The sequence below is a fragment of the Mauremys reevesii genome, linkage group 1 (assembly GCF_016161935.1).
Source record: "Mauremys reevesii isolate NIE-2019 linkage group 1, ASM1616193v1, whole genome shotgun sequence".
NCBI lineage: Eukaryota > Metazoa > Chordata > Testudines > Geoemydidae > Mauremys > Mauremys reevesii.
Window position 1 is genome coordinate 257,984,353 of NC_052623.1, and position 13,275 is coordinate 257,997,627.

The 13,275-nt window shown below is 48.6% G+C and overlaps 1 protein-coding gene and 1 pseudogene across 1 annotated transcript in view; one reads left to right on the forward strand and one right to left on the reverse strand.

Annotated features, from left to right (window-relative positions):
• The window catches only part of LOC120381335, a 36,862-nt pseudogene that overhangs the window by 16,216 nt on the left and 7,371 nt on the right, over positions 1–13,275 (forward strand).
• LOC120381329 (pseudouridine-metabolizing bifunctional protein C1861.05-like) overlaps positions 39–13,275 on the reverse strand; it is a 43,202-nt gene continuing 29,965 nt past the window's right edge. Inside the window, 5 exon segments of the mRNA XM_039499540.1 lie at positions 39–551; positions 7,726–7,814; positions 9,379–9,545; positions 10,943–11,080; positions 11,793–11,907. Coding sequence (XP_039355474.1) covers positions 356–551; positions 7,726–7,814; positions 9,379–9,545; positions 10,943–11,080; positions 11,793–11,907 — 705 coding nt within the window. The 3' untranslated portion in view covers positions 39–355.

Sequence of the window (13,275 nt, forward strand, 5' to 3'; positions counted from 1 at the left end):
TGTTCGGCCAGCCCATACATAATAAGCATATTGTCTGAGCTATCCATTGTTTTGCCAAGGTGGTGGCTGAGCAGGGCTGTTCAAAGGAATTTGGTTCAACTCTTTGGGCTGGAGGAACAGCTGACTGGCGCCTACGCTATGAATATGGGAGGAAGAAATACAAGCTTTTTCAGGAAGGTGCAACCCAAGCAGTTTAGGCACCCTGATTTTTTGCTTTCTGGGAGGTGCAGTACCAGATATTGGCTGTGTGGCATTGGGGGACTGACAGTGGGGGTTAGAAATCTGAAGTCATGTTGCGCTTCAGGTGTGGTTGGAATGGGGAGGTAACATCTGCTAGAGCTCTAGAGCCCAAGCTCTAATTCATCTTCCACATCTTCACCTCTGGCCAGCTCCTAGCCCTGACCTGCTCCAGGTTCACGCTGACAGTACTGATCTCCTGGGAGATGGGCTCGTATGAACGGAGGGAGAGGCAGGCAGCGAGCAGGCCCATCCGGACGCAGGTGTCTGTGTCATGCCCAGCAAGTAGCCCAGCGATTATCCCTGCCATTAAACTGGAAAGAGAAAGAAAAGGCAGCTTTGGACACTGGGGCATGGATTTGATTCTGCAGACCTTGCCATCCCAAAGCGAGACTAAAGTGTCTCTACTCACAAAACAAAGCTAAGAGCCAAGGGTTCCTACAGCAAATCAACCTACAAGCAACAGAAACTGGGATGGGGGAGATGAGGGTCTAACACGGGGTTTGGGTATCCGTAAGGAAGACTGAAAGTCCCCTCTCTCGTCGTGTCCCACAGACATTATCCTTTTAATGGGGAAGGGTATCATGTCCTGGAGATGTTCCTTCTTAGGGTCATGACAAGACTTTAAAACAGTGAGTGCCCCCTCATTTTATACTGTCCCAGCATGCCACTGGCTTTGGAAATTGAGATGCCAGCCCTCCAGGATTGTCCTGGAGTCTCCAGAAATTAAAGAGTAACCTTTAATTAAAGATTATATCATGAAATGAAACCTCCAGGAATATGTCCAACCAAAATTGGCAGCCCTATTTGGGAGGTTAGTCCGTGCTGCATGGCTACTCACTGCAGACATGACCAGTAGAGCTCAAAATATGTAGCACAGGTGCCGGAACTGGGGGTGCTACTGCACCCCCTGGCTTGAAGTGGTTTCCATTATATACAGGGTTTACAGTTTGGTTCAGTGTCTCTCAGCACCCCCAATATACAAATTGTTCCAGCACCCCTGATATGTAGCTCACTATTGAGCCTCAGTGCCTTAATTTAAGTACCATTGGGATGTGAAAAAGAGAGACAGAACTTCCTTTAGAGACTCTGAGTGATGTTTCTTACCATAACAGAGGAGTTAACAGGAGAAATTCCTTCCTTTGTCATGCGCACAACTGGCTACTCCCAGTCTCCTGGGGCAGAGTGCACTGCCTCTGAGATGTTTGTGAAATTGTTTTTAATTTTCTGAGACAAGGTGGGTGAAGTAATATCTTTTATTGGACCAACCTTGGTTTGTGAGAGAGACAAACTTTGGAGTTACATAGAGCTCTTCTTCAGATCTGGGAAAGGTACTCCCAGCATCACAGCTAAGTACAAGGTGGAACCATAGGTGGCAGGTTTGTATAATTTTTGGTGGGGCCCAAAATGGTGGCACGCCCCCCTGCTCCCGCCCTGTAAGCCGATATAAAATGAAGCTACAATGCGTCAGTGCCACAAGATTACAAGGGTCAGTTAAAAGTGGAAAGTCAGAAGCAGCACTTGCCTACTTCAATATACAGTATTATATTTTGTTGCACCTGTTGTGATGAAGTGGGAATGTTCTTAATATTTTCTCTGAATACTGTGTGGGTGCCTCAGCTTCCTCTGCAAGGTGCCAACTGAAGGTGTTGGGGACAAAGAGATCAGGTGGCCTCCTTGTCTAGAATCGAGACACAAAGGTCAGAGGAGGGAGTGTCAGTTTGGAGCTGGCTGGAGAAATGGGGAGAGGCCCAGAACTTGGGTCTGGGCTCCCCACCCCTAAAGATGGACCTGACAGAGGGGTCCTGTTTTCTGTACCCACAAGCTCTGTTCTAGACTGTGATCCTGTCATCTAATAAACCTTCTGTTTTACTGGCTGGCTGAGAGTCACATCTGACTGCGGAGTTGGGGTGCAGGGACCTCTGGCTGCCCCAGGACCCCGCCTGGGCGGACTCACTGCGGAAGGCGCATGGTGTGGAAGGGCATGCTGAATGCTCCGAGGTCAGACCCAGGAAGGTGTAAACTTCTTGCCCTGGAGACAGTATGCTCAGAGAGGAGGCTCCCCCAGAGTCCTGACTGGCTTTGAAGGAATGGTGCCAGAGCATCCCAGCATCCCCTTCCACACCATGCGCTTCCCGGAAGTCCGCACAGGCATTAATACTCCCTCCTCTGGCCTTTGTCAAGAAGGCTAACAGTATTTTGGGCTGTATAAGTAGGGGCACTGCCAGCAGATCGAGAGACATGATCATTCTCCTCTATTCAACATTGGTGAGGCCTCATCTAGAGTACTATGTCCAGTTTTGGGCCCCACATTGCAAAGAAGGATGTGGAAAAATTGGAAAGTCCAGTGGAGGGCAACAAAAATTATTAGGGGGCTGGAGCACATGACTTCTGAGGAGAGGATGAGGGAACTGGGATTGTTTAGTCTGCAGAAGAGAAGAATGAGGGTGGATTTGATAGCTGCTTTCAACTACCTGAAAGGGGGTTCCAAAGAGGATGGATCTAGACTGTTCTCAGTGGTAGCAGAGGACAGAACAAAGAGTAATGGTCTCAAGTTGCAGTGGGGGAGGTTTAGGTTGGATATTAAGAAAAACTTTTTCACTAGGAGGGTGGTGAAGCACTGGAATGGGTTACCTAGGGAGGTGGTGGAATCTTCTTCCTTAGAGGTTTTTAAGGCCCGGCTTGACAAAGCCCTGGCTGGGATGATTTAGTTGGGAATTGGTCCTGTTTTGAGTAGGAGGTTGGACTAGATACCTCCTGAGGTCCCTTCAAACCCTGATATTCTATGATACTCTAAACTGACCACCAAATTTAAGTAGCGTGTTTTTCCCGTCAGGTGAGGACTCTGGGGCAGGGCTGGGGATAAGGAACTTGGGGTGCAGACAGGCTGCCCCAGGGCTAGGGCCAGAGAGGACTCCCCTCCACCCTCCCTGGCAGCAGCAAGCTCCAGGGGAGGGACCCCTCCTCTCCCCCCCAGTCACTGCACATGCTCCTAGGGTCCCTCTCAGGTCCAGAAAGCCCACTCACCTCCCCTATGGTGGGTACTGGGGGGGGGAGGAGTTGCCATCACGTGTGGCCTCCCCTGCTGCCACCCCTCACCATAGCCTCACTGGGGATGGGGCTGCCCCTTGCCCAGCATGGTGCAGGAGTGGGGACTGCAGGGTGGTGGCTGGGGAGGGGCAGAGTATCACAAAATTCACCCAAGCCCCAGCTGCTCAGGTCTAGGAAGCTCCCCTCCCCAGTGGTGTAGCCAGGTTCTAACATCAGGGGGAGCGAACACGTAAAAAAAGGTGCCAGCCAACATATCCCATTACTAATCAGGTAGTAGGGTTTACAGTGCTATAACAAGAGATTATGCTATTATCATTATCCAGTCAGCTTGCATGCTACTATTTTGAATTAGTGATAATTCAGAGAGAAAGAGAGAAGAAAGCTGAATTTAGAGAACAAGTATTAACCAGATTCCTGGTTATCCACCAGCCACTTGGCTCCAGCCCATGGCACAAAGCACCATAAACGCAGTAGAATCTGGCCAAGAGACTATTCACCTCAAACTGGCATCTGCTACACTCCCCCCTCCCCCGCCCCCAGTCCCCACTATTCAGGATGTAGCTGAGTGAAAAGGTGGCATTGTGGAAGCATTTAGCAGGCAATTGAAAACTCCTATAGAGCACTGCATAGTCCCTGAGAACATTGCTGAGTTCTGAGCACTGGGGCTGCAGCTAGTCAGCAGTGAGACTGAGGAGACACAACTGGCACCTTAAAGCACCTTTAACCCCACCCCCTTCACAAGCTGCACTAAGCACCGTTTCACAGCCCCAGGTGCAACACTGAGGGAGGGTAAGTGTGTGGGGGGGGGGCAATAACCCAAAGTCGCTCCTTTGCCTCCTGGCCCTGCTGATCCCTCAGCCCCCTCTGCTGAAGAGAGACCAGGAGAAAAAAACATCCCCCCTCCCCTTCCCTCTCCACAGGCACCAGCTGGGCTTCAGAGCCCCCTTTCCTGCCACGTGGCTGCCTTGCTCTGCACGGGGCTGCTGCTCCTCAGTCCCCCGCCGCACTTGGGGGGGCTGCCCTGCTGCCCCTCCCGGCAGAGCCCACCCCGGCCGGCTCGGGGAACTGGGCAGCTGCGAGCGGATGGGCGCCTCCTCCTCCTCACCCCCGGGGAGCCCGGCAACCAGCCGACCTGCCTGCAGCCCCCGAGCCAGCGAGCAGGGCTGGGGCTGCAGGAGGGCGGTGCAGAGCCCAGAGCCAGCTGGCGGCCACACGCAAAACCCGGTCCGGACTCCAAGTCCGGAGCCCAGTGCTGGCTGCCTGGAAAGGTGCTGATTTTGTAAAATGTGCTCAAAGGGGAGCGGCTGCTTCCCCCCTTCCACCCCACTACGCTATTGGGTGGGCGGGGATGCTCCGGGGCTGGGGGTGGTGGTAGTGGCAGCCAGGGGCCGGTGCCTGCTCCAGGCAGGGCCAGGGGAGAAATCCAGCTCCAGATATTGGTGGAGCACAGCCCCCAGCCCTGAATATTCCTGGGGCTGGGGCCCCTGGAGCCCATATAACTCGGCACCTATGAGTGGAACAGACTGCTTAGTGTAAGGAGTTACCACATGTTGCAAGAGACCATGCAAGATCTTTTCTCCCATAGGCATTTAACAATGGGGGTGGGGAATAGTTAGGATAAAGGTAGGGAATTGTTGGAGTTGGAAGATGGGGGATGGGAGTATGAGCTTCTAGGCTGCCTGACTTGCTGGTGGCTGGTTCTATTGACTTCTGCTGCTGCATGTGGGGCATTCTGTGTGATGTATTCAAGTTCTATCAAGGGCATCTGGGTATATGGATAGAAGCCTCTTTCTAGCAGTTGTACACAACTAAATAAATAAGGACTGAGACAGAGGAAACAGCAGTGAAGACGAGGCAGAAGAGGAAGAAGGGGAAAAGGAAAGATGAGGAAGAGAGAAGGTGATGGAAATCATAAGAGGAAAAAAGGGGTGGTGATGTGAAGGAGATGGAGAGTGGGGAAGATGAATGGGAAGTCCTAGGAGAATGGAGGAGATAGTACTAATATCAGGGGAAGGGCTTAGGGCTCTAAAACAGAGCTCCCACGTTGGCTGGGGGAGGGAGTCCTCTACAGATAAAGTAGTCTGTCAGCTTTCAGCCAGTGGTTCATCTAAGGTCTCTGGAGGCCTCATCTGCCTAGTAAAGGCAACAGCAGGTGCAGGTGGCATGTAGCGCTAGAGCCTCGTCGGGTCTGGGGAGCTGCACTTAGAGTGCTTGCCTGCACAGGGCAAGGGTAGCTATGGGCCAGTAGAGATTTACACTCAGTACCAGCATGGCCTTCCACTCTGGAGCGCGACTACTGCTAAGAGCTTCCAGGTGCTTCTCACTACATCCTAGGGGATGGGAAGGAAAAACTTCCATTTCTTACTTAGATGAATTACCTCAGTTTCTGTTTAACAAAAGGCACAGAACATTGTGGTTTGTGATGACCTTTCAATCTCTCAACAGCTCCTGAGACTTGGAATAAATATTTGGGGGGATTATTCCTCTGCAGTGCTGTGTACATGCACGCACTGTTATGTTGTCACAGCAACCAGGGTGCAGGGAGCAAACAGCTTCCACAGACTGACAATGGACCCAGCCATCTGGGCAGGGATTCCAAGAGAACCTTAAGATACAAATGAGCTGCACGCTCCTCTTGAGCCAGTGCCCCTACTGACACCATTCCCTCCAGTGCCTCCTGCTGGGAGAGACTGAGACTGGAATAGCTCTGAGCACCTTCCCCAAGTCAGAGCTTTGGCACCATTAACTACAGCACAGTGAACCTTGCTGGATCCCAGCACAGAATTTAGAAGGTGAAACTAACTGAGATATGAATGTGTTGGCTACTTCTGGTTAGATTCCATTGTTCAGTCCCTTGAAACTGCTCACCACCACCCTGTACACTGGGGGGTTATACAGCTTTGGTTTCTCAGCACATGTAGCCTGTGTGAGCATTGGTCTTAAAGGCCTGGCAACAAGCAGTCTGTTCTTGCACCCAGCACTGTATGGAACAGAGGATTTCTGCAGAGCAAAGGAACAGCCATTAGACAGCAGGAGAAGGAAATTACCATAGAAACTAGAAGATTCTGAGAAATGCCAAATGGACTCAGAGAAACTGAGCTTCATGAGAGCAGATCAATTTAACTTTAATAGGACTACAGTAATATAGATACTAATGGGCCTGAACTTTCAGGGTCCTCTAGGAAGAAAAAGCTAGGCGTCATCAGACATATCATGGACAATGTCTGGCAGGGGAGCAGCTTAAAGCAAATAGGAAGCTTAGGTAAATTTTAAAAGAGAGCAAATGATAAGATATTAGCCACCTATAACAATTATTCCGGAGGAGGTTAGGTCATTGTTCAACGTATCGTGCCCAGTTGTGGCCACCCCACCTTCAAGATGTGGCTGAGATTGAAAAAGTCTAGCGAAATGCAATGCAGAGGGATAGAGATATGGCAGGAGTTACATATGAGGAATGATCAGAAACACTGTGATTATTTAGTCTGGAAAGGAGAAAATAGAGGAGAGTTGACTGAAGTACTCAGAATTACTAAGGTTCCCATGAAACTAACCAGTCCCTGTTTATGCTGTCCTCCAGCATGAAAAAGCAGGAGGCTAATCACTCCTTTAAATTAGTGGCAAATAAATGTGGAAAAATCTGCCTCAGACAGGCTTCCCAGACAGTTCACTGCAGGAAAATATCAGTCGTTGCAGTTTATGAAAAAAGGTCTGGATAATTATGACTGTATCACATGTAGTTATACAAGACAAGGAGGATAATAAAGATGTAAGTTGATCACTATGGGGTCAGTAAGTAATGCCTGTCCCCTCCAACCCCAATGTACAGCATTGCATCAATGATTAGGTAAGGTATGGTGAGAACTCGAAGCATAAGGTACCAGCTACTCCCACAGGCAGAAAACTGGACTTGATGAACTGAACTTGTACGGCAACTCCTGCCTTTAAGGCACTTCCTGGCTCTGGTGGGTCCCACTTTTAGCAAACCTTACAACAAAGGTTAAGTCTCACTTCCACTGGAGAGAAATGGATTCAGCTTTGTCTTAAGATTGTTTACTTTATTTTGACTACTGCCATGGTACTTCAATAGCCAATAAACTTCAAGAAGTTTGGCAGCCCAGCTCAGAGTAATTCAGAACTTGTAGCTGTACTGCTGGGACCTAGGATGCTGTAGCATATGTTCAAGCCAGTTCTGTGAAAAGGAGGATGAGTGGCCAGACTGGCTTCAATCGACATTAAGCTGTTATGGGCAAATTCTTAGTACACGTTGTGGGGAATTATGTTCCTTACTCCTTATTGGGTGGATTTAGTGTTTAATTCCCAAGTATCAGAGTGAAATCTGTCTTCATGGTAGTGTTAAAAATTCCAGATTGGAATTCAGCTGCAGAAAATAAAGGAATCCCATAACTGCATCTTTTCTCTGGGTAATTAGTAATATACCTGTCACCCGCTCCTGAGACATTCACTATCTCTTCCCTGGAGATGGGGATTGCTGGGTAGTGGGTGGCACAGAGCTCGCCTGCAGCATTCTGTAGAGAGGGAGAGGAGGAGTGACATTACTGGGAACTCACCGAAGTCTGGAAGCAATATTTCGACCTGGCTGATCTTGTCCACAGCTGCCTCAGTACTTAGAGTCCAAATAATATTTCTTTACATTTTGAATCACATTCACTTTGCCTATGTTTGCACCCTTTTCGGGTTCGCTTTCCACCACGATTTGTGCAACTGAGTTTTACTAGCATGTAGGTCCATGGAGAGTGTGTTTTAAACTTGCATTCTTAATTAGTGAGGGGAAAGCACATTTTAAATGATCACTTTCTGTGATCACTCCACAGATATGAATCACTGTATGATAGGATGGCCCTCCCTGGAGTGCCCTCCTATGACAAGTTACAGCATGACTGAGGCACCTGCCTCAGTTTCCCTTTCAGAATCCCCAGTAACTCCTTGCAAGCTTACCCTCCAGTCCTTTGATGTGGTTTATTACCAAAAACATATTTTAAATAAGCCAAAACAAAAGTACCAAACATAATCCATTTCTCACATCCCAGTATATACAGTCTTTAAAAATCCAACGACATGACACCCCAAATACTACACTCCAGAATTTTCCATCACACCTAGGCTTCTTGTCAGTCCTCTTCTGTCCTTCTGCCAAGATAGCCACCCCAGCCCTTCCAGCAAGAGCCCTACTCTCCCCAGCAGGAACCCCCAGAGCCTTATCAGGGGAGCATCCCTCACTCTCCCTGGCCCTCTTGCTGCTTCCCTGACGCCAGCTCTCCAGTGTGGACGGGGGTAAGCCCTGCTACTATTTCCATCTTCAGCCCTCTCCAGCCCTGGGCTGCAGCTTAGACATCAGCAGGCAACTCCCACTGCTGCTTTCTGGCCTCCAGCCTTGGTCCTCTGGCTTAGGGACACGTGCCAGCCACCAAACCCTTCTTGCTGCTCTCCTGTCTTTGGCCTTTTCCCAAAAACCAACTACAGCTTCCTTCCAGGACCGTCCACCATCCCCCTGGTGTGTGGAAGCTCTCACCTGCCCTTTTCCTGACCGACTCAGTCTGTGCTCTAAGACCACTTTCACTCACCAAGTCTCCTTCCTCTTTCAGATTCTCCTTGATCCTTTATAGTTAGGGCCGTACCAAATTCATGGTCATAGGATTTAAAAAATTGTAAGTTTCATGATTTCAGCTACTTAAATCTGAAATTTCACAATGTTGTAATTGTAGGGATCAAGGAGCTGTGGGGGAGGGGGGTCACAAGGTTATTGTAGGGTGGGTTGCAGTACTGCTACCCTTACTTCTGCACTGCTGCTGGCGGGGCACTGCCTTCAGAGCTGGGCGCTTGGCCAATAGCCGCTAGTCTCCAGCCACCCACCTCTGAAGGCAGTGCAGAAGTAAGGGTGGCAATGCTATGACCACCCCTAAAATAACCTTGCAACCCCCTGCAGCTCCCTTTTGGGCAAGACCGCCAGTTTGAGAACGCTGGTCTCCCCTGTGAAATCTGCATAGTATAGAGTCACTACTATGCCGGTGCTCCCAGGCACAAGGGAATGAGAACTCCTTGCCACTCAGTTGGTCTTCCTGAGCCCCCTACCTGTTTGCAAGTTCCAGGGCACAGTGAGACACTCCCTTCCACTCTCCTGCCGCACAAGAGGACTCCATGCATGCCGAGTGTCACCACCACACAATGCAGTTGTGTCAGCAAGGGGTGGGTTAGGGTCATCGCAGTCCTGACAACATCCTCCAGCCTGGATGGCAGCTCTTTAGACAGCAATGGAAGAAAAGCTGCGACATCACTTCAGACCACAAAACTACTGACTTGAGCTTTCCATGTCATGGGATGTTGGCCTATTTGTGAGTGGTTTTCAAAGTCTAGCCTGGAGTTTACAATGCTCATGGAAAACGCTGACAGCATGGACCAGAAGCAGCCGCAGAGCTGACATACTGTGCAAAATTTCCACTCACAGCTCCGCCGTGTGCTTCTCATTCCTGACCTGCAACCCTCCCCATACCTGCTATTCCAATCCTGGGCTTCCACGTAGCCCCTCCAGTGCACCTCCATTCTGAAATGAGGGTACCATCTCTAATGAGTTTACACCTGTGTATGTGCACAGGGGCACAAAATAACTGTCATGTTGTCGGTATCTTAATGCCATTGCGTTGGTGTCAGCATAGGGCAATGTTTCATCTCCTATAGAGACAGCATCACAGTCTGAAGACAAATTCCATCATACTGTGATGCTTCATTGGGGCATCTGAAATAAACTAGTGATCCTCTTTGCTTGGTTGGGCTTGTAGTGTGCATGACAAAAACAGTGACTCAAACTCTAGGATATGTAGCCAGGGCCAGCTCCAAGCACCAGCCCAGCAAGCAGGTGCTAGGGGCAGCACGTCCAGCTATTCTGCGGCAATTTGGCGGCGGGTCCCTCACTCCCTCTCGGAGCAAAGGACCAGCCGCCAAATTGCTGCCAAAGACTGAAGCGGCAGCGGTAGTGCTGCAGATCGCAATCACGGCTTTTTCTTTTTTCTTTTTCTTTTTGCTGCTTGGGGCGGCAAAAACCCTGGAGCCGGCCCTGTATGTAGCAACCCCAAACCTGCAGCACTCTCTGCTGGACTAGTTTTTTGCCTTATCTGAATCAAGTTTTAGAACTTGTGGAGATTTTGTGAGGTGGTCTAGGTGCCTCATTAGTTAACCAGGGTCTTTAGGTTCAGAGTATTTGTTTTAACACACACACAAAATAAAAAGGGACTGAAATAGAAATTAATTAAAATACAAGTCTGTGTACTAACCCTAGAAAATCCATGTTCTTTCAAAACACACACAATGGTCACCAGCTCCTCTGCTTCAGTGAACTGCAGCTTCTATGCTAGTTCATCACTCCCCTGCCCAAAGCTGGCCTTCCCTGATTCTTGGGCTTTGTAAAATCTCCAGCTGCTGTAGCTGTTTTGGTAACCAATGTTAACTCTTCTGGAGGCAGCACTATGACAGACAGCTCTGCTGCTTCTAGAAGTGCTGGTTCAGCACAGCGAGGGACTTGCAGTCAGTGGGAGCAGTCAGTCTGAAATGGCGGCAGGGGTGGGGAAAACCCAGCTCCCTATGCAGTGTCTAGGTTAATCTGAAAGTATTTGTCTCTCGCTACCACTTCACTGTACTGTACCTGCCGGCACAGGGTGCCCGAGGGTCCGATTTATTGCCCTTAGTTCTCGCAGATTGGGGGAGATGTAGGTCAGCGCTTTCCAGCTGTCTGAAAGGAATGGCTTAGAAGCCTTGTTCTCATCTGTTGGCTCATAGCACACTTCAAAAAAACATTGTGGATGGTTAGCTGGTGTAACAATCTCTCTGCTTCAGGACAGACAGCTATTTGGAATGCTCATTGTGATTTTTACAATGTTTGGTATCTACACTTTATTATAGGTAGGAAAGGATAGGCTATCTTCAATCTCCCTTTCTACTGCAACAGTACTGATTAAACTGCTTCTGGCTCTGGGGTGATGCGATGAGAGGCACAGTCAGGAATGGGCATTTAGTTCGATAGACAGGCCAGTGAGCCAGCCAGCCAGCAGGAGCTATCTTTGTAGTCTCTGCTCACTGGCTGAGTCTAGAGAACTGTCTCCCCCTGCAGAGCTTACTTCTGAAGAAGGTGGGGGAACAATTCTGAAGTCTTAAGATGGGTTGTGAAGAGTCTTCAGCAAACCAAGATTTTCACAGGGAGCGGGGGTGGGGGGGCAGAATCGTTTTTAAAAACAGGTAAGTTAAAATGTATTGCTTTGCTGAATGCCACAAACCATGGGAGGCATACAGCATACAAGTCTGTGCCTGCCTCAGCTTTCAGCTTAGCGTTTCAGTTCACCTTTAACCTTTGCTGGTTTTCTGTCAGTGCTAGGGGCTGTAGATGTTACCCTGATAGAAATCTGACATAGCTGCAGAATAAGAAAAACTAAGAATATATGAAAACATATTTCATATATTTTTAAAAAAACATGGGGAAAGAGGGGAGTTCTCCTTACCGGCTATCTGGTGCTCTGTAGCAATTTCACAGATGTACTGAATGGTGGCAACTGGCACGTTCCCATCAATACATACCAGTGGGGCCAAGCACAGACTCTCCTTGAACCTGGACACCTAGTGAAAATACAGAACACAGAACAAGGGCAGCTTGACTCAACTGGAGAAGAACGAGATATGCGAACCTAGCACATCTTGCTGATCGACTCAGGTGGCTAGGATGTATTTGCAATATCAATTTTTGCAGAAACTATTAGACACAGGCTTGACGTGAAGCAAGAAGAGCATTTTCCTAGAGAAAGCAGGTCTTACAGGTTCTCCATTTTTTTTCCTTCTCTTTCCCATCCTCCACTATCAAGCCTTGTACCAGACCAGCCTGTCCTCCTCACAGAGGAAGGTTGCTGGTGGCTCCCCCTTAAGATCTTTACTGCTGCTCCTATATCAACTGAAGGTCTCTAGTGAGCAAAATGAGATGCTTCCTCCCCTTGGAGTTCCAGTAGGGTGCCTCTACAGAGCTCCCAATCTCAGCTAGACCAGAGAGCAAGGGACAAAATCTCATTCTCAGATCCCCATGTGTCAGTCCATTGCAGTACCAACACTAAATTGCAGGACTATCTTGGAGAGGAGCCATTAAAACTTACATGTCTCATGGTCAAGCTGGAATGATTAGAGAGGGCAGTTTATTCAGACCCTTGAAAATATTTTATTTCAATGGCAGCTAGACACCTAAATATCTTTTGAGATCTGGCCCTTTTCCAACAACTGTTCTAAACCAAAACAATAGAAATAACAGGCCACATTCAGACCTGATATAAACAAATGTACCGGGTCTGAATTCAGCCCTACATGTTTTCCTCATCTCTCTGAAACCTTGTGAAGGTATAAATAGAAGATATGAGTACAAAGGTGACAAAAGACTGATTTGAGTTAGAAGAGAACATTCCAACATATAATGGTAACAGAGCCATCAGTCTAGCACCAAATTCCTTTATCATAATGAGTACCTGCCACCCAAGAAATCCTACCAAATGTACTACCTGCATATGAAGCCTGTGCTGAAAGTCAGAAGGAAAAGAGATTCGCATTCAACCCATTTGGGGAGAGGAGCTAGCTAGAAATTGCCTGCACACTATGAAGGCCAAGGAGAAACCACCAAAACCAGACCAACTTTCTAGCCAAGACTTTCAGAAGTGGGGTGCATAAAGTTAGGCTCCAAATGCCATATTTAGCCCATGGGAGCCTCTAGGTGCTCACTACTTTGGAAAATCAGACCACTTTTTAGGGGCATAAATATGGACACAGGAGTCCAACTTTAAGCACTGTCTTAAGCCTTTGAGCTTGTGTGTGTTTTGGACTAAACATATCTCACTCACAGGCCTTCAAACTCCCATATTCATACTTAACCCTCTATATTCCTGGGTCTTCAAATCATTCCCCTTCTCTCTGTGTTTGTGTCTATTACTCCATTTGCAGTCCTTCAAATGC